General features: G+C 43.2%; 1 protein-coding gene across 2 annotated transcripts in view; it reads left to right on the top strand.

The window, feature by feature from the left end:
- runx1 (RUNX family transcription factor 1) overlaps positions 1-20,486 on the top strand; it is a 37,258-nt gene extending 16,772 nt beyond the window's left edge. For both annotated transcript variants that reach the window (XM_026158231.1, XM_026158232.1), the window contains exons 6-8: positions 3,203-3,403; positions 19,304-19,450; positions 19,529-20,486. In XM_026158231.1, the coding sequence (XP_026014016.1) occupies positions 3,203-3,403; positions 19,304-19,450; positions 19,529-20,070 (890 nt within the window). In that variant the 3' untranslated portion in view covers positions 20,071-20,486. The remainder of the gene's footprint in view (positions 1-3,202; positions 3,404-19,303; positions 19,451-19,528) is intronic.
- Positions 20,487-22,004: the final 1,518 nt, after the last annotated feature.

The raw sequence follows: 22,004 nt of genomic DNA on the forward strand, positions 1-22,004 counted from the left end.
CAAAATTGTTAGTTAATCATTTACAAATGTCTATATGTCTATATGGACTGCAATTTTCCCCCCCAAAAAGTGCACATGTAAAACTGTGGTGTTAAGCGATGCGGTTGAAAAATTTGAGTGCACCTAACTTTTGTGCTGGTGCGCCAAAGAAAAAAAGTTAGGCGTACCAGTGCAACCGTGGCGAAAAGTTAGTCTAGAGCCCTGTGAACCATCAGAATCATCTTTGAACCTGTGAGCAGAGAAAATCCCAAATAAAGTCAAACTTGATAACCCACCTCTCATTTTTTTAAATCACTAAAAATGTATGCAGTGCAATCATTCCACTTTAAAAAAACAAAACAAAAGGAATTATTAAAAGCAAAGAATTACCATGACATTCATGTCCAAGTGAAGTACAAACCGGACTGCAAAAAAGTTGGGACACTAAACAAATTGTGAATAAAACCTGAATGCAATGATGTGGAGATGGCAAATGTCAATATTTTATTCAGAGTAGAACGTAGATGACAGATCAAAAGTTTAATCTGAGAAAATGTTTCATTTGAAAGGAAAAATATGTTGATTCAAAATTACACGGTGTCAACAAATCCCAAAAAAGTTGGGACAAGTAGCAATAAGAGGCTGGAAAAAGTAAATTTGAGCATAACGAAGAGCTGGAAGACCAATTAACACTAATTAGGTTAATTGGCAACATGATTGGGTATAAAAAGAGCTTCTCAAAGTGGCAGTGTCTCTCAGAAGCCAAGATGCGTAGAGGATCACCAATTCCCACAATGTTGCGCAGAAAGATAGTGGAGCAAAATCAGAAAGGTGTTACCCAGCGAAAAATTGCAAAGACTTTGCAGTTATCATCATCAACTGTGCATAACATCATCCGAAGATTCAGAGAATCTGGAACAATCTCTGTGCGTGAGGGTCAAGGGCGTAAACCCATACTGGATGCCCGTGATCTCCGGGCCCTTAAACGACACTGCACCACAAACAGGAATGCTACTGTAAAGGAAATCACCGAATGGGCTCAGGATCCAGAAACCATTGTCAGTGAACACAATCCACCATGCCATCCGCGCTGCCAGCTGAAACTCTACAGTGCAAAGAAGAAGCCATTTCTAAGCAAGATCCACAAGCTCAGGTGTTTTCACAGGGCCAGGGATCATTTAAACTGGAGTGTGACAAAATGGAAGACTGTTCTGTGGTCAGACGAGTCACGATTCGAAGTTCTTTTTGGAAATGTGGGACGCCATGTCATCCGGACCAAAGAGGACAAGAACAACCCAAGTTGTTATCAACGCTCAGTTCAGAAGCCTGCATCTCTGATGGTATGCATGAGTGCGTGTGGCATGGGCAGCTTGCATGTCTGGAAAGGCACCATCAATGCAGAAAAATACATTCAGGTTCTAGAACAACATGTGCTCCCATCTCTTCCAGGGAAGACCCTGCATTTTCCAACAAGATAATGCCAGACCACATTCTGCATCAATCACAACATCATGGCTGCGTAGGAGAAGGATCTGGGTACTGAAATGGCCAGTCTGCAGTCCAGATCTTTCACCTATAGAGAACATTTGGCGCATCATAAAGAGGAAGGTGCGACAAAGAAGGCCCAAGACGATTGAACAGTTAGAGGCCTGTATTAGACAAGAATGGGAGAGCATTCCTGTTTCTGAACTTGAGAAACTGGTCTCCTCGGTCCCCAGACGTCTGTGGAGTGTTGTAAGAAGAAGGGGAGATGCCACACAGTGGTGAAAATGGCCTTGTCCCAACTTTTTGGGGATTTGTTGACACCATGACATTTTGTATCACCATATTGTTCCCTTAAAATGATAAATTTTCTCAGTTTCAACTTTTGTTCCGTGATTTATGTTCTATTCTGAAGAAAATATTGACATTTGCCATCTCCACATCGTTGCATTCAGTTTTTATTCACAATTTGTTTAGTGTCCCGACTTTTTTGGAATCCGGTTTGTATTTTGGCATTGTTTATTGGGCTCGCAGAACAAGGCATGGTAATAATAAATGAACCTGAAAACTAAAAAACAAACTTCTGATGTGCCATTGGTTAAAGGGTTTCCTTTTAACAACACATTAGACTCACCAATAATAAACAACTTTTTTTTATTTAGTTTATTACAAAAGGTCGACCTACCAAATGTAAGACCTTTTTACTGTATTTGGTGCTAGGCTGCATTTATATCATGCCATTTTAATTGTCCCAACTCAACAACAGCTGACCTACATCAACTGCAATTTGCACATCACTACACTTTGCACACTAACTTTATTTTGCACATTGAGCTCCTTTATACATCCATTTACATCTGCATACCTCACTTGTCTTCACTTACTTATTTTTGTAGTTATTTATTTATCTTTCACTATTTTTATCCTTATTTTTATCTTTATATATCTAATATCTTGTCTTATTGTTATCCTTGTTTATCTTGTTCCTCCAACCCTACCTACTAGGCATTTGTGTATGGACAGCAAAGGAAGAATTTCATTGCATAGAGAAATGCTATTTCTTCTGTACACATGACAATAAAGACTTTGAATTATAATAATATTATTAACAATTTCTTGGATAATATGTTTTATTTAATGTCATTATTTCATCAATTTCATTTTATTTTGTGAACTGCATACTCAGCGAAGACGCACCCCTGCAGACAAACTTTCAATTGAGTGTTTTCATAAGGGGAACCTGATGCAACACTTACTTCCTCTCCCACTGAGTATGATGAAACATGGGGATTTCTTTAGGCTTACGAATGTGAGAAGAAAGAAGATAGACGTGTTTCTTCTAATAAATGCTAATAAGTGTCATTAAAATAACATTAGTCCACTTCACTTCCATATAACATGAACAAAGTGATACTGGTCAGAACAAGAGGAGAAGTAACAAAACAACAGGAGCACTTGTCAAATCTGCTTAGCTGTGAATACCCATCACTCGTCTATAACTCACCCATGCACACACAGTATAAATACACAAATGCACACTTCCCTTGTTGTGAGGAAGTGCCTGTAACTGGAGCTCAGTATCAGAGCTTTAAAGTGCAGCCACACACACACACACACACACACAGTGTAATCACATCACAAGCATGGAGTGCTTTGCTGACAACTCAATAAATTTCAGGAATTTTGAGCTCAGGTGTGATACTTGAAATTCTAATGATTTCCTCTTAACTTTCTGCCTCAGGTCATCGTCAGAAGATGGACGAAGTCAAACCAGGCTCCCTGGCTTTCTCTGAGAGGCTAACAGAACTGGAACAGCTGAGAAGGAGCTCCATGAGGGTGACACCTCCTCATCACCATCATCAATCGTCAGCCAACAGTCGCCAACCTCCAACTCTCAACTCTGCCGCTTTCTCCAGCCCCACGCACACTCAGATAACTCCTGGTAAGGATGTTTATGTCCTTCAAATCAGTCACTCATGTTCCTACCTGTCCACAACTGTACAACTGTTATATATATCACCATTTTCATTAACTGATGCCCCTTTAATGTGGATCCATATCCATGACAGTCATCCAGCTTTCCTGATGTAGGTGTAAAGGATATAGTAGCTGTTTTTCAACCAGACCCAGGTTCATTGTACTATGTGTCAGTGTTAAATAGCAAGTTCGAAGGTGAGATGAAGTTGTTATCACCATGGGCAGAGAAATGACCATCAACGATTGTGAAGTGGGTCTGGGTTTATTTCACGTTAGATCAAAGGAAAGACACACATGAACTTCTCAACTCTTCAAAAGAAAACTAAGTTGGACATGGATGTAGTGACCCACTCGCCAGTCCAAGTGGGTCACTACATCCAGGTCTTCACACTGTATATACTTGTTTGAAAATAGGGATTGTCCTTTTCCCGATTTACTTTTTTATATATGTTTGTCACATTTAATGCTTCAGATCATTAAACAAATTTAAATACTAGACAAAAAAAAAAAGGAAACACAAAATGCATTTTCTAAATGAAGGTGTTTATGATTAAGGGGGAAAAAATCCAAACTCTAATCTCTTAATCATTTGTGTTGAGAACAGACATGGGCAACGCGTTACTGTAATCCGATTAATTTTTGTCAAGTAACGACTAAGGTAAGGGATTACTGTTGCAAAAAAGGTCATGAAGCATGTTGCGTTACTGCGTTACTAAAACCGTGATGTTTTTGCGAGAGTGTCTCCTCAAGGAAAGATAATGAGGGAGTTGGCCTGGCCAAGAGGTTAGGCTGAAAGGCTGCAGCAGCTTGAGTGGCTGGTTTGGCCATAAGGCAAGGTCTACAGGCAGACCTCCTCAATGCAGGCAGGCAGTGAGGAGGTCTGCCTTGGAGGCCAACAATTTAGAAAAGAATTGAGGGGGCATCATGGGTGACAGTGTTTGAGGAGATGTGGCCAATCCAGTTATATGGCAGGAGGCTATTTTTTACTCCGGCGATGATTTATTGGACGCCAACTGTGGTGTCAGAAACCTTTGAGCGACAGGACTGGAGGCTGACAATGGTGGCAAAGACTGGATTCCAGCGACTGCAGCAGAGCCTCTCCGGTGGTTTGGATGGAGGACAGCATCGAAGGAAGCTCTCAGATGGCTGTAAGGTGATTAGAGTGACAGACTTCCTTAAGCTGGGTTGGAGGTCCACATAGGCAGTGGAGTTGACAGACCCCATCAGATGGCTGTACCGGACACACCGGGGATCGGTGAAGGTGGAGTCAATGGAACACCTCTGGAGGCTTGGTAGGGGACCAGCATTGGCAAAGGCGACGGGTACTTGGTCCAGATGACGCTTGTTAATGCATCAACGCATTAACGAGCTAGCCGCGCCAACGCGTTAACTAACGGGGATTTGGGCTGATGAGTCCAAATTTGTCTACAGGAAATCATACTATCCAGGGAGAACACGAACAAAGATCAAAGGGAGACTCGGACACAATATTGGAGGGTTGTTAGGGAAGTGGGGACAGCTGGGACAGCTGGGACAGCTGGGAGCACATCAGGGACAAATCAGGAGTAACAAGACAGGGGAAGCAAAACTGAATATGCCACACACAGGACAAGTGAATAAAAGTGGAAGTAGCACTGAGACCAAGACTAAGAAACAAGCTTGACACAGGGACAGAAGACAAATCATGGAGACAAGACCAAGGGAAGAGAATGGGAACACGAAGAGAAACTATAACTGCTAACCAACTAAAGGCACAGATGACAGGAATAATCCAAAACCCATAGCCATAAATAAGAACCAAGAATAATCATAAAAACAAGACAACCACCAAAAATGCCAAAGCTCACAATCCTCGATCAGCAACCCAGGAAAAGAAGGAAAAGAACAGCTAGTCCATTTAACTCCGCTTCTAGTGATAACAGGCATTTGTGTGTCATTTATCTTCTTGTGGCTTTAGTTAATGAGATCTGTTATCTTCTCCTTGGATGCTCTATGTTGTACCAAAAGAAAGTATTTGTTTCTCCTCGTCTTCAGTGGAGGTGACACAGAATGTCAGTTCCTACTAATGTGTGCATTTTAATATATCTGTGTGTGTGTGTGTGTGTGTGTGTGTGTGTGTGTGTGTGTGTGTGTGTGTGTGTGTGTGTGTGTGTGTGTGTGAGGACACAACTGGCATCTTAAGGAGGAAATGAGAGTCAGCTAGCAGGAAGTGCTACTGTGAGAAAAAAATTTTTGTATGTAACTGTCACAAACTAAAAAGAAAAAGCTCGCATACTACAGCTGCCATATGTAGCTTAAATGCCCCTTCCAGCTGAAACAGTTCAGAAGTGAATCAACTGAACTGTTTTTGTGCTGTTTAAAAATATGTTAAAAGGAATAAAACTCAAAGTAAAATTCCAGATAACTAAGCAGCCAAACATCATAACATTGCTCAAACGAACCTGTTTTAAGGAACCTTAAGTTCAAATACGCAAAGAAATATATATACATTTGTTGGATTCCTGTTATAACATTCTTACTACCTTTAAAACGACTGTACTGTAGCATGGCATGGAGGCATGGAGGTAATGTGACTGTGGTGGATGATTGCTTTCTATGAACAGTTTGATATTTCTTTCATGTATTTTCAAGCTGTGACGATGAGCGGAGATGTAAAGCAGCAGAAGAGGTGTGTGTACACTGAGTGAAAAAGAAACAGAGGTGATCTCTAAGTGCTTCCTACTGTCATGGACCCTGTTAAAATGAAAAAAAAAAAAATCAACGTTCAGCAGTTAACTTACTTTTTCCTCGCCCTTTCTTCTCTGAACAACCTGTCGCTCTCACTAACCCCACCAAGCATTCATTTCTGATTTGTCTTCCTTTCTTTCACATCTATAATTTCTCCATGCTGTGAATAAACAAACATGCACGTAGCTGTATCTCCGTTACATTTGAAATGGCAGCTTATTACACATTTGTGTTGTTGGCTCTCTCTGCGCTATTGTATCACTTCCAGTTCCTGTTAAATGCACAGTGGTATTTTGTCTAGCCAATTTAATTGAAACCTTCAGATAATGACTTATCACATAGTTTCATCTTTACGTGCCTTATCCAAAGCACACGCCACTGAACCAGCTGATAAGTTTCTAGTATTCATTCATTTTGTCTTTAGGTATTCGCTACCTTAGCTCATAGCCAAGTCACTAGCAGCGTGGCTTCTTTACTTGTCCCTCCCACATTTTCCTGCTCAGCATGTCAGACATATAGCTACTCTTCAGCATCTTTTACAAATATTTGTGAGAAATGTAGCCTATTTGCAGCTCTGGAGGCCAGGCTTAGTGAATTGGAAACGCGACTTGGGAAATCCTTAACATAGTGTACGCTGTTAAGTGCCAGGAGGATTGCCAGGATTTATACATCAGGGAAACCAAAAAACCTCTGGCAAAGGAGATGGCACAAAACAGAACAGCTGTGGGGTGGCTGTGGCTCAGGTGGTAGAGCAGATCAGCTGCTGATTGGATGGTTGGTGGTTCGATTCCTGGCTCCCCAGTCTGCATGCCAAATATCCTTGGGCAAGATACTAACCCCAATTTGCCCACCCTCCTCGATGCGTTCATCGAAGTGTGAATGTGTGTGAATGTTAATTTGTTGCACTTGAGTTTAGAAGTGCCTGTATGAGTGGGTGTGAATGGGTGAATGAGGCATGTTGTATACAGCGTTTTGAGTAGTCTGGGAGAGTAGAAAGTGAGTAGAAAAGCGCTGTATAAGAATCAGTCCATTTACCATTTACCGCCTTGTCAGGCCAGGACTCCGCAGTCTATTCACACCTACAGGCCAGTGGACACTCTTTCAATGATGAGGATGTAACATCCTGGACAGGGAGGAACGCTGGTTTGAGGGCGGAGTCAAGGAGGCCATTTACGTGAAAAGGGAAAGACCATCTCTGAATCGAGGAGGGGGCCTAAGGGTACATCTGTCACCAAATCAAATCAAATCAAATTCAAATTCAAATTTTATTTGTCACATACACAGTCATACACAGTACGATATGCAGTGAAATGCTTAGACAACTGCTCGTGACCTAAAGAAAAAAGAAAAGGCTATGAATAAGATAGGAAATAAATATGAAAATTTAAAAGGGTGAATTTAACTAGGAAGGAATAAAATAAAATATAAAAATTAAAGTTAAAAATGAAATAACTGTACAACACAAATTAGAATGACGGGTAAATTTAACTGGGAAAGAATAAGATAAAATATATAAGTTAAAGTTGAAAATAAAATAACTGTACAACAAAATACACAATATACAGTATAGAAATATATAAGAATGTATGAAGAAATATAAATATATATATACAATAACAGCAGCTGTACAAGTATTAAATGGAAATGAAGAAATATAATGTCCAGTGTTGTGCAATCCACATTTGTAAGCGTCTTACACCATCTTACATGCTGTGATTGCAGCCATTCCCCAACTCTCTGTGAATGGGACTCATGGTTATTGATCAGTGGTTGTTGATCAATGATCAATGGTCTTCCTTACAGATGGACTTCTAATAGGATCAGTGCCGTTATTGTTACAAAACCTCTGAAGAGATCAGATAGGACCATTAAAATCAAAGGACTCTGATGCTGAACTGGCTTTTCTACAGGCATTTCAAAGTTCCTGTTCCTGCCAGTCTTTTGGACCTCAAACAGCTCAAGACTTGATCATTTTGTTAAGACTTGACAAAGTGAGTCCAAGAAATACAGAGTTAGAATTAACACGTGTTGTGTAAAAAAGCTTTATATATCTTTACATACTTTGTCTGCATAGCTGCAATTTTCAAGTCTTCCACTGCCCACAAACATTACCTATTGGGCTGATTAAGACCCAGTTTGCCTCTTATAGCACCAGGAATGCTCAGATGTATCCTCACTGTGTGAAAGGTTAGGATCTACTAATACTGATACAGGCAGATAGCCCTTTAACTCATAGGACTACCATCAATACCAGTGTGAAAACCCATGCCAACCCAACCAATTCCATTTGTGAGTGACTGGGAGAAAATCCAGAGAACAAGCCTCCATACTTAAGCTCTGGGTACAGAATACCACCACAAGTTGGAGGTGGAAATACACTGGCCTGCCACTTCATTAAATACTAACCAGGAGCAACCCATGAGCCAGTAGCTTTGGTAAAAGCCTTGAAATAAACAAAGCAAGTAAATGTCAAACCAGGGTGCTGGTTGAGCTCAGTTGGATAAGCAGGCGATCAAATGCTGCATGGCTGAGAGTGGCCAGCCCAGGTTTGAGTCCGACCCGTGGCCCGTTGCCACGTCTCCCCCCTCTGCTTTCCTGTCAGTCTTCACTCCACCTTTCTAATAAAGCTGTAAGAAGGGCGATTTTTGTTTGTATGCGGCATCAGTCCATAATTCCTTCAAAAAAAAGAAACAATCAGGGGCCAAAATCAATTATCTAGAAAGACTTCTGTAGCCCGGATGGGAATTTGGGAGTAGATACTCGTAATTCCCATGGACTTAAACGCCACAGTAACATAAGGTGTTCACAGTTAATATTATGTGATTTAACTGTACTCTGAATGTAATTTGCCCTGTAATATGTCACAAGGTAAATACAGGTAATTAGAGCAATGAACCTGTTATGTTAATCATAAAGTATTATTTTATGGTATGTAACTCTGAAGAGAGTTAAAGTATTGTTCAGAGTTCTAATTTTCTGGAGGCCCGTGAAGGTAGCATGAAACGGGACCTGTGTATCTGTTGTAATGGAGGAAGAGAGGAGAACGGCATGGAGAGATGCACGAGGTTAGCTGAACCAAAGTGAGAGACTCAGCTAGTTTTACTGAAGTTACCTAGCACAAAAGAGTGTCGGACTAGAAAGCTAACCGTGTGAGAGCTTCGCAACAGAGTGTGGGGGAAGTGACGTTGTGTTCAATGGTCGCACCACCGTGAAAAAACTGTGTTTCCAGCTACGACCGCCGAGGCTAAAGGCTAGCCCGGACTGCCTGGCTGCGCCACGGAGGCAGCCGCTATGGACTGTCGGAGAGCTGGACAGTGACTGGCTAACGCGTTGTAGCGGAGACAGCATCCGGTCCGCAGGGAGAGCGGAGAGTGAATTTAGTTTGGGACTGGCGAACGGAAACCTACCGAGCAACTGAACTGTAAGTTGGACTTTCGTGCTCTTACTGGGGAGAAGAGGATTTTTCTCCATCGTCCGGCGTGAGCAGCAAACAGGCCTGCAACAAGTGTGAATGTGAGTGTGTGTGGGGCCCATGTGTGAATATTGTGTATCTAGTGGATTATATAGCATATTTTTGAGTGTACATTCGTGAGTCACTTACCAAGAGGTGATAACATAATTTGTGTTGTTTAACATAATTTCAAAGGGAAATATTTCATTTACACAGCATGTTTCATTTGTTTATGGAGCTGGATATCATTTGAGTTGAGTTAAGAAAAGGGTGTTTTATACATTACTTTTTCCTGCCCTTACATTCAGTAAACGTTTGGTTTGTGTTAAAGAGTTGTCTGGGGTTGATTCTTTTACTACTGGTTAAGTCTAACTTGCAGGCAAAGGTTTACTGATAGTTTCCCTGATTCCTGTCTATACCAGAACCTTTTTGTGGTATCTAGGCTGTAACGAACCTAACACCCCGCCTAGGGGGTCCAAACTGAGGTAAGTGGATTTAGACTCCGTATCACGGGTGGGGTGCTACATGAAATGGAGGCACCGCTGGGATAAAGACTGGTAGTAATTAGTATTAACTTGTGACCCAGACAACCTTTAAAGAGAGGGTGATTTGAAGTTATAGTAGGTTACAGCAGAGCAAAATCAGTTTGTGTTTGGTATTGTGTTACACTATACACATACAGTAAGATTCACACACTCAACACCAAGAAATGGCTCAGTTACGGCACTGGTGTAAAGGAGAAGGCCTTAACCCTTCGCATGCCATACTACTTAAAGATGTTCCCGAGGACACAGAGATTGAAGTCATAGAAAGAACTCTGCAATCCATTAAAGTTCTTGGACGTGTGAAGGTTAGAGGACGTATGTATGATCCTCAGAGCAAGTGTTTGACTGTACTGTGTGAATGCAGAGAAAAGGTAAATACTAAAGCCATTCCTCTGGACATTCTAGCTGATGGCAGCAATTCACCCTGGAGAATCATCGGCCACTTAGAGGAGGAGGATGGTTCAGTTGACCAGCTGGTTGCAGATGACTGGCAGGCATCTCAAACTGATTTGGGACCTGCCGCCACACTTCAGGCCTCCACTCCTGAAGCAATCATCAGAGCTGTTGGTGACCTTCTGCAAAATACCTCTAAGCCTGCCAGTGACAATAGCAGCTACAGGAGGTTGCGCACCTTCTCAGGGGTTGTTCCCACACCCCCAGGAGAGGAGCAGTTGGAGAACTGGATACTACAGGCTCGACTGATGATAGAGGAATATGATCGGCCTGACAGAGAGAAGAAAATCAGGATAATGGAAAGTGTAAAGGGTCCCGCGTTGGAGATTTTACAGGCTGTACGATTTAATAACCCTGAAGCAACACCTCAAGAATACATTGATGTAATTGAGAATACTTTTGACACACCAGAAACAGGAGAGGAACTCTATTTTGCCTTCCGAATGCTATGTCAACACAGAGGGGAGAAACTTTCTGAGTTTCTGAGAAGAATGGAGAGATCTCTCAGCAAGGTGGTCAAAAGGGGAGGTCTGTCTCCTGCCCTAATAGACAAAGCACGTCTTGATCAGCTCATTAAAGGTGCAACAGGGTCTGACCTGATGCTGTTAAGTTTGCGTTTAAGGGAACGAAAAGATAATCCCCCTACCTTTCTGCAGCTGTTAAATGAGGTCCGCATTGAAGAGGAGCATGAAGCTTCTCGGCGCAGACTTAACCTCAATAAAGTCGTGCATGTCAAAAGCGCTACTGTACCCACAGGGGCACACGTGGAAAATCTCAGACTTGAGATACAAGGTCTGAAAACCCAAGTCAGTGATCTCACCACTGCTGCCGGGGTGCCAGGTGTCCATTCACCTGGGGCAGCATCCACAGAGAATGTGGAAGCAGACGGCTTGGGAGAAGACAAAAACTTCCAAGCATTAAAGAAAGAAGTGGTGAGGCTAAGAAAACAGATCTCTGTCATGTCAGTCAACCCCAGCAAAGGGGTTGCGGTGCCCTCACCCAGGCACCATGGTTCTCCCACGCACCTTCAGCGGGGAGCAAGAGCACTCAGAGATCCCAGTCACTTTTTCTGTTATCGCTGCGGGGAGGATGGGCACATCTCTACCAAGTGTAAGGCTCCAGAAAACCACCCTAAAGTGATACAGAAATTCATTCATGCTCAACGGAAACAGGGAGAAAGTAATAGAACTCCCAGTCCTGCCAAAGAACCGACCACCACCAATGTAGGTGTTAACCGGAGTGTTGTCAATGTCAGGACGCCTAGTTTCCCTGAAGGACTGGTAGGGCCACCCTCCACAGCCGGTGTGAAGGTAGATGGTGTACCTTGCACCGCTCTCTTAGACAGTGGCTCTCAGGTGACCATCATTTTTGACAGCTGGTATTCAAAACACTTGTCTCATGTGCCTTTACGCTCTGTTACGGGCCTAGATATTTGGGGACTAAGTGAATCAGAGACCAGCTATCCTTACAGGGGGTACATTCAAATTGAATTGGAATTCCCTGAAGAAACACGAGAGAAAGTTGAGACTATCCCAGTCCTCGCTTTGGTGTGCCCAGACCCTCGGTGCTCAGATACCATACCTGTCTTGTTGGGCACCAATGTTCATAAAATCAGACCCATTCCTGCAACTGGAAAGAAAGTGTGGGTGGGGAATGTTTGCTCTGCCAAAGTGAATATTCAGCAGCCTCAGAACCTACCGACTATTATGTCTGAGTCTGCCAAGGATGATGACAGTCCAGTAGCTAACGTTAAGTGGACTGGTCCTGGCCCACTGGTCATTCCAGCTGGGAAAGAACGTATAGCTGTCTGTAAAGTCAAAGACATCCACACTATTGGAGACAGCATCCTCATCACAGAACGGGCAGCTTCACATGCCTTTCCCCCGAGTGTGCTTGTGCAGCCAACCGTACTGTTCTCCAAGATGCTTGATAGAGACAAGTTTCTGGTGCTCATGCGCAACCAGTCACTAAAAGACACTGCCATTCCCATGGGCACTGTGGTTGCACATCTGCATGTAGCTGACATAGTGACTGATGTCCCCGGCCCAAACACAAAAGCTTCTACTATGCTTGACCCATCTCTGTTTAATTTTGGGGACTCTTCTATACCAGCTGAATGGAAACAGAGGCTTAGTCAGAAACTTGCAGAGAGAGGCAAAGTTTTCTCGACGGAGGAATGGGATGTGGGTTTGGCTAAAGGAGTGCAACATCACATCCGTCTAGCTGACCATACCCCCTTCCGAGAGCGGTCCCGCCGTGTTGCCCCAGCTGACCTGGATGACTTACGCCGCCACCTGCAAGGACTTTTGGCAGCGGGGATAATAAAAGAATCAAGGAGTCCCTATGCTTCCCCCATCGTCTTGGCACGAAAGAAAACGGGGCGGTTGCGCATGTGTGTGGACTATCGGACCCTGAATCGCAGAACTGTCCCTGACCAATACACAGTTCCTCGCATTGACGAGGCGTTGGACTGTTTGTCTGGCAGCAGGTGGTTCTCTGTCTTGGATTTGCGTAGTGGATACTACCAAATTCCCATGGCAGAAGAGGACAAGGAGAAGACCGCTTTCATATGTCCTTTGGGATTCTTTCAATTTGAGAGGATGCCCCAGGGGATAACCGGAGCTCCCGCGACCTTTCAAAGAGTAATGGAGAAAGCAGTGGGAGACATGCACATGATTGAGGTCATAGTGTACCTTGACGATTTGATCGTGTTCGGAAGAACTTTGGAAGAACATGAGCAGAGACTAATCAAAGTTCTTGACAGACTGGAAGAGACTGGCCTAAAGTTGTCCATTGACAAATGTCAGTTCTGCAGGCCACAGGTGACATATGTTGGACACATAGTGTCAGAGAAAGGGATTGCCACTGACCCAAGCAAAGTTGAGGCGGTAGCTCGCTGGAAGCAACCCACCGATCTCCCATCACTGCAGTCTTTCCTAGGGTTCTGTGGGTATTATCGTCGCTTCATAAAGGACTACTCCATCATTGTCAAGCCATTAACCGAACTATGTAAAGGTTACCCACCAACCCAGAAGGGAAAGCGAGCTGTCAGAGTCCCAGAAAAGACCTACCATCGCGTAAATGAACCGTTTGGGGACAGGTGGGATGCTGCATGTACAGAAGCTTTCCAGAACATTATACATTCTCTTACAAATGCACCTGTTCTAGCATTTGCAGACCCAACCAAGCCATATGTGTTGCACATTGATGCTAGCCTTCAGGGGTTGGGTGCTGTGCTCAACCAAGAACACCCAGAAGGGCTGCGACCAGTTGCATTTGCTAGCCGAAAGCTTAGCTCATCAGAGAAAAACTACCCCGTGCACCAGCTTGAGTTTTTGGCGTTGAAGTGGGCTGTAGTTGACAAGTTTCACGACTACCTGTATGGAGCACAGTTCACTGTGAGGACGGATAACAATCCCCTCACATATATCCTCACCACTGCCAAGCTCAATGCCACCGGGCATCGGTGGTTAGCTGCTCTTGCCACTTACGATTTCACTCTCCAGTACCGACCTGGGAGCAGCAACATTGATGCTGACGCGTTATCGCGCAACCCCTTACCAACAGAGGACACTGATTGGCAAACTCTGCCCTTGGACAGTGTCAAAGCTCTGTGTAAGCAGATCTCCTGTAGAAATTCAGCAGGAGGGGGGGCAGTCAGCTTTGCTGAATCGTTAGGAGTTTCCCCTGAGGCACTCCCAGAGTGTTTTGTTTTCCCCACTCATCTTGACTATGGGTGTTTGACCCAGATAAGCAAGGCCGAGCTTATCAAAGCACAAGACAATGATCCAGTGATCGCTCCTGTAAAGAAATCTATGAATGGAGCGATTCCCTTTACTTTCGACAAAGACTCCAATGCAGAAGCCATGTTGCTTCAAAGAGAGGCAAACAAGTTGGCAATCACTGATGGAGTACTCTACAGGAAAGTACAGAGACAACCTGGAAAGGAAATCCATCAGCTTGTACTACCCCGAGAGCATGTTGCCATGGTGCTTAGATCACTTCATGATGAGTCAGGTCACCTGGGGGTGGACAAGACTGTGGAGCTCATACGAGACCGATTCTACTGGCCTAGGATGAGTGCAGAAGTTGAGCAGTACATCAGGAATTGTGGGAGATGTGTTGCACGTAAGGCACCCACACAACGAGCTGCACCATTGAACCAGATCACCAGTAGTGGGCCACTAGATCTCGTGTGTATTGATTTCCTATCCCTAGAGCCAGACTCTCAGGGATATGCTAACGTTCTGGTAGTGACTGATCACTTTACCAGATATGCACAAGCTTTTCCAGCTAAAGACCAGAAAGCCTCCACAGTAGCCAAGATTCTCTGTGAGCGGTACTTTGTGCATTATGGACTTCCGACCCGGATACATTCCGACCAGGGACGTGATTTCGAGAGTAAGCTGATCCACGACCTTCTGAAAGTGTTGGGAATCCGGAAATCCCGGACAACGCCTTATCATCCCCAGGGAGATCCACAGCCAGAGAGATTTAACCGGACGTTACTTTCCATGCTGGGAACCTTGGATCCCAAGAAGAAACAGGCGTGGAATCAGTCCATCAGTCATTTGGTACACGCGTACAATTGTACGCAGAACGAAGCAACTGGATACTCACCCTACCTGCTTATGTTTGGCAGGGAGGCCCGGCTGCCTGTGGACATCTGTTTCGGAACCAACGACCAGACACACAGCAGTCTGACACATCACCAGTACGTAGCTAAACTGAAAGCTGATTTGCAACAAGCTTACCGCCTAGCGACAGAGGCTGCTGACAAAAGTCATCAGAGAAACAAGAAAGCACATGACAAGCATGTGAAAGAACAGACCTTGGCACCAGGAGACCGGGTGTTGCTAAAGAATTTTGGTGTCTCTGGAAAGCACAAGTTGAAGAATAAGTGGAGAACTGCACCCTATGTTGTGCTTGACAAAATGCCCCGTCTACCAGTATACAGAGTGAAACCTGAGAAGGGAAGGGGGGTGGAGAAAACGGTGCATCGTAACCACTTATTACCCATAGGGTATCTAGTGAGACTTCCAAATGATAGTGAACCAGAGTTGTTTGATAGACCTGCCACTCGATCCCAAAGGGGACTCGCCAAGGCTACACCAGTTGACAATCAGGGAGATGCAATATCTTCTTCAGAGTCGGAATCCGAAGATGCATGCCTGACACAATTCCCATACATGGATTGTGAAAACCTTCTGTCACTGTCAGAACAGCTTCTGAGGGACCAAGGTCAAAAGCCAAATGTGTTGGATCTTGAGAGTTCAACCACTGATTTGGCAGATATTGAAAGAAATTCAGATGATCATAACCCTCCAGCTCTCCAGCTAGACCCTGAGGCAGTTACAGTGACTGGCCCTGAGGAGGGAACCGAAGAGAGTGGGATGTCGCTGGAAGGAGAGGAGCATCCAGTGGGCCGCCCACAGAGACTAAAGAGGCCTGTGGTGAGACTGAGTTATGATGAACTCGGGCAATCATCAGATCACCCTGTAGTGGTTTTGAGCCATGGGGTTTTGGTGGGAAGTGGCACTTACAGACATTCACGAGATCACACTTGCCAGACTTCATGGTGTCACCCACTAGCACTATGCCCTTCCTGTGTTAAATTAGAGCTGGACTAACAAAGCACAGATTTTTGTGTTTATAAATCTGTGGGGTTTGATAGGGGCATCAAACGCATTTAGAAGGGGGAGGGTGTAGCCCGGATGGGAATTTGGGAGTAGATACTCGTAATTCCCATGGACTTAAACGCCACAGTAACATAAGGTGTTCACAGTTAATATTATGTGATTTAACTGTACTCTGAATGTAATTTGCCCTGTAATATGTCACAAGGTAAATACAGGTAATTAGAGCAATGAACCTGTTATGTTAATCATAAAGTATTATTTTATGGTATGTAACTCTGAAGAGAGTTAAAGTATTGTTCAGAGTTCTAATTTTCTGGAGGCCCGTGAAGGTAGCATGAAACGGGACCTGTGTATCTGTTGTAATGGAGGAAGAGAGGAGAACGGCATGGAGAGATGCACGAGGTTAGCTGAACCAAAGTGAGAGACTCAGCTAGTTTTACTGAAGTTACCTAGCACAAAAGAGTGTCGGACTAGAAAGCTAACCGTGTGAGAGCTTCGCAACAGAGTGTGGGGGAAGTGACGTTGTGTTCAATGGTCGCACCACCGTGAAAAAACTGTGTTTCCAGCTACGACCGCCGAGGCTAAAGGCTAGCCCGGACTGCCTGGCTGCGCCACGGAGGCAGCCGCTATGGACTGTCGGAGAGCTGGACAGTGACTGGCTAACGCGTTGTAGCGGAGACAGCATCCGGTCCGCAGGGAGAGCGGAGAGTGAATTTAGTTTGGGACTGGCGAACGGAAACCTACCGAGCAACTGAACTGTAAGTTGGACTTTCGTGCTCTTACTGGGGAGAAGAGGATTTTTCTCCATCGTCCGGCGTGAGCAGCAAACAGGCCTGCAACAAGTGTGAATGTGAGTGTGTGTGGGGCCCATGTGTGAATATTGTGTATCTAGTGGATTATATAGCATATTTTTGAGTGTACATTCGTGAGTCACTTACCAAGAGGTGATAACATAATTTGTGTTGTTTAACATAATTTCAAAGGGAAATATTTCATTTACACAGCATGTTTCATTTGTTTATGGAGCTGGATATCATTTGAGTTGAGTTAAGAAAAGGGTGTTTTATACATTACTTTTTCCTGCCCTTACATTCAGTAAACGTTTGGTTTGTGTTAAAGAGTTGTCTGGGGTTGATTCTTTTACTACTGGTTAAGTCTAACTTGCAGGCAAAGGTTTACTGATAGTTTCCCTGATTCCTGTCTATACCAGAACCTTTTTGTGGTATCTAGGCTGTAACGAACCTAACACCCCGCCTAGGGGGTCCAAACTGAGGTAAGTGGATTTAGACTCCGTATCACGGGTGGGGTGCTACACTTCTGTATTGTTTCATGCAAGCTGATGCAATGCATCATTTAATTTGTTAAGCTCGTACATGATCATTTCTTGAAGTGTCATGTAATTTTATTTTTCATATGATGTTTAGTTTATGCTTAAAGAGTTACTGGCATGAACCTCTTCCCTTAATTTAATCTCAGTATAGCAGGTTAGTTATTTTTCTTGAATCAGTCGTACCACACAGTTTTTGTTATCATAGAACAGTTGCTTATTACGATGTAACTCCAAATTCTCAGTGTAATAGTTAACAAATTAAAATTAAATTCTAAAGTTTTATATCTCAGAACATGTAAAAAAAATAATGTGGTCTGTAGTAGGTCTTAACATTAGTTTAATACAAACTCAGATAAACTATAAAATGTGACATATTACACTGTGTTATTATTTATTTACTAAAGAAAATAAGCCAAAATGCAGAAGCAGTGTATAAAAAACCAAGCACACCATTACTACTTCCATGAAGATGTTAATCAAATGGTCATGATTAAATGATCATCAGCGAGTGTGCCCACCTCTATAAAGGCAGACATTTTTGGTCGTTTGCTCGGTGGGGCATTCCTTTGTGTTTTAATGCAACACCAAGGTAGAAAGAGATCAATGTTAGAGGCTCATCAGTTCCAGGTTTCTTTCAATGTTTTTCTTTTGATTAGAAAAAACTGAAGAGGTATGGCTTGTTTGGTAGCATTGTCAGCCAAAAGCCTTGTATCCCTAAAAACTTAGCTTTGCAAAATGGCATCTGAGCAAGCCACAAGACTTCTGGGACGATGTTGGATATACAAGTCTAATGTGGATATGTTTGGCCAAATTGGCTTGTTTGGTGAAAGGAAAAAAACACAGTATTTCAGCACGAACATATCATACCAGTCCTCAATCCTGAGGTAAGAGTTTCGACTTAATTGCAGCCCCAACAACAGAGTAAGGAAGACATAATTAACGTTGTAAGAAAATAGATGGAGGGACATAATTAGGAAAAGAAAAAATTGGGGTAAAATGAATGGCTACTTTGAACATGAACATTTCTTTAAAGTGTGGCTTTGAAGTTTTTAATAGTCACATTCAACATCCATCCAGTCTCATCCACTTATCCTTGTCAGGGTCGGGCTGGAGCCTATCCCAGCTGTCATAGGGCTGGACAGGTCGCCAGCCTGCCGCAGAGCTAACACAGACAACCATTCATACTCACATTCACACCTATGGACAGTTTAGAATTACCAGCTAACCTAACCCCAACTGCTAATCTTTGGACTGTGGGGGGAAGCCGGAGTACCTGGAGAAAACCCACGCGAACACGGGAGAACATGCAAATTCCAAACAGAAAAACCTGGGGGTGGAATCAAACTCAAGACCTTCTCACTAAATAGAAACAGTGCTAATCACCCCACCCACATGCAACATAACATAAACTGGGAGTGTCAGTAGCACAGGAAAAAGTCATGTGAAAAAAACTTTTCTTGAACCTCAAACGTTGATCCTGTTCATCTGGACGTAGCGTTTTCAGTGGGAGAAACGTTTCATCCAGATGACTTCTTCAGTCTCAGCTGACTGCAGGATTCCAACCTTATATACAGTACATTTGCACAGTAACTGAAACTAGCACTGTTGAAGGAATAAACATTTCTTGAAACATTTTACTGCTCCAAAGGTATCAGTGATTATATATTACATGTATTTTCGCTCACAGTCCCTTTCTCCTGTCTGCTTGTATCTCTTTCAGATTCCAGACAGATGCAGTCATCACCATCATGGTCTTACGATCAATCGTATCCTTATCTTGGCCAGATAACTACACCCACTGTTCCCACGGCTAATTCTCTATCACCTGGTCGTTCTTCTCTCAGTGACCTGTCCTCTCGACTAACAGGTAACAAACCTATGTGCGGTGACACACGTAGGGAACACTGTGATTAAGTTGTAACAATCAACCTTTGTCTTCTTTCAGGTTCTGAGCTCACTGCCTTTGGTGACCCAAGGATGACCTTAGAACGGCCTTTCAGTTCCCTGCCCTCCTTGCCTGACTCACGTTTTTCTGATCCCCGGGTGCACTATCCTCCCACTGCAGCTGCCTTTACCTACACCCCATCCCACAATCCAGTCTCCAATGGTGCACTCGGTATCACAATGGCAACAGCCATGGCCACCACCCCTGCAGGGAGGTACCACACCTACCTGCCTCCACCCTATCCTGCAAATGCTCCCCAAGCTCAGAACGGGCCCTTCCAGTCCACCTCCTCACCATATCTCTACTACTCCACTGCCGCTGGCTCCTACCAGTTCTCCATGATGACAAGCGGAGCAGGCAGCAGTGATTCACGCTCACCACCAAGGATCTTGCCACCATGCACCAATGCCTCCACAGGTTCTTCCCTCCTGCACCCCTCTTTACCCAGTCAGAACGAAGGGGTGGGTGCGGAGGTGGAGTCCAGTCACAGTAGCTCACCAACAAACATGGCTCCTGCTGAAGCTGTCTGGAGACCCTACTAAACGAGCAATGGCAGAAGTGAAGGGTGCACCCACCCACTTTGTCATGTGATGCACACACTGGCAAGGGTGGAACAAATAAAATGAAACGGTAACATCCGGTGGGTCTGCCTACTAATTAGCAAGCAATATTGAGTTTCAAGTTAAGCTGCATGTTAAGACCAGTTTATGTTAGAACTGGCTAATGTCGGTACCAAACATCACACAACTAGGAGCCAGAAGAGTACAGCCAGTAGGAAATACTGTCACATCAGGGTCTATCAAGATAGGATTGCTCTCTGTAGAGGAGAAACAACAAACTGAAGACACTGTGCTCGAGCAGGACTGGACTGATCTCAGCCAAGCATCCTTTGTTCAGTACCAGGACTTATTCGTCATAATGTGGTTGATGATGTGAATATATTATTTGCTCCTGACAACTGTTGTGATGAACTGTAGCAATTTGTGTTTACTGTTTATACATCAGCATTCTTTCTCCCTTTTTTCTTTCTCAACTAAAGTTCAAGAAATATAATTTTAGACATGAAATAGTTCAAAGTTTTCCATTGTTTCCATTTCCAAAGTTCACTGTATTCCATTAGCTGTGTTCATCCAAGATGGTCTTCTCTGTCCTCCAAATCCACCACCATTTAATTTTGAACCAACAAACCATCGCACCAAAGACTGCACCATTGTAAAAGCATTGAATTTGTTCTCATGACGCCTTTTTAGAGTTTATTTCATATTTGTTCCTGTCTGTGTGCATATGTGTGTTTGGGTGAGAGTCCATGTAATTGTGTGTCTGTGTGTCAAATTTTCCAGTGATCCACTACTGATTTGTACCATATATAGCAATGACTGTATATGACACCCTAAGATTGTTTTCATCACCCCTTCCTCTCTCTCATTGTCTCTCTCAAATAGACACACAGACTCAGAGAGACATACAAAGACACACACACACACTTACGTCATAGTTTGCTATAACACTGTTGTGTATATTTCAATTAGACTGATGTAAATATAAAGAAAACACAACTGTTTCCTGGTCCTTTAATATGTTTTCATTGTTATTTGTCTCTTCATGAATAATCTGCCCTAAGACAAAACACACACACACAACACACACATGATCTTTTGCTGTTTCTGACCCTGAACCTGAAGTGCAACACCAACACACTTAAAAGTCGAGTGAGATACCTGACACCTGCAGCCTGGAATTTAATACCAAATGAGTAATTCAAGTTTGTAGATGACTGGATCTATTCATATAAAAAGGACACCAAGGTATCGTTGGAGACAACTGGATATATTTCTAACAAAATGAAACTCAGAGTCTTTACTCTCCAAACTGTTGTGAATGAAATGTTATTTTTAAACAGTTTTTATTTCAGTTGAGGTTGTGTGCAAAATAGAAACGTTCAAAGTTCTTGGATTTATTTCTCAAACTCTTTACCTAATATTGTTCCCAAATGTAAGAACAAGAGTTGGTACTCTCTATTTTTTTTTTTTTTTTTTTTTTTTTAAATGACATCAGAAACAGCAGTATGCGACATTACGTGATGGCAGAGCTTCAGTTCATCCTTTGTCTTTTTTTTTTTTTTTTTTTTTTTTTTTTTAATAAATAGGACAGGGGGAATGAATGAGAGAAAGAGGGGGAGAGAAAGAAAGAAAACCAAAGGGGAGAAGAGACGGTGAGAAGGGGGGGGAAGAGAGAGAAAAAAAAAAAAAGAACTCCTGGGTCACCTGTATGGAGAAAAAAAAAAACAAACAAAAAAAACAAACAGAGGAGACAGCAAACAACAAAGAGCAACATAATAATAGAGAAAACAAAGCACCATCACAATAAACTAGCTAGCCATAGATATCAATATTTACTAAATAATAAACGATATTGTGCAGCACGCAAGATAGACAGCGCACAGTGTGCTTTGAGGCAGCAGCCAAGAAAGCTTTAG

The sequence above is a fragment of the Astatotilapia calliptera genome, chromosome 23 (assembly GCF_900246225.1).
Source record: "Astatotilapia calliptera chromosome 23, fAstCal1.2, whole genome shotgun sequence".
Classification (NCBI taxonomy): Eukaryota; Metazoa; Chordata; class Actinopteri; order Cichliformes; family Cichlidae; genus Astatotilapia; species Astatotilapia calliptera.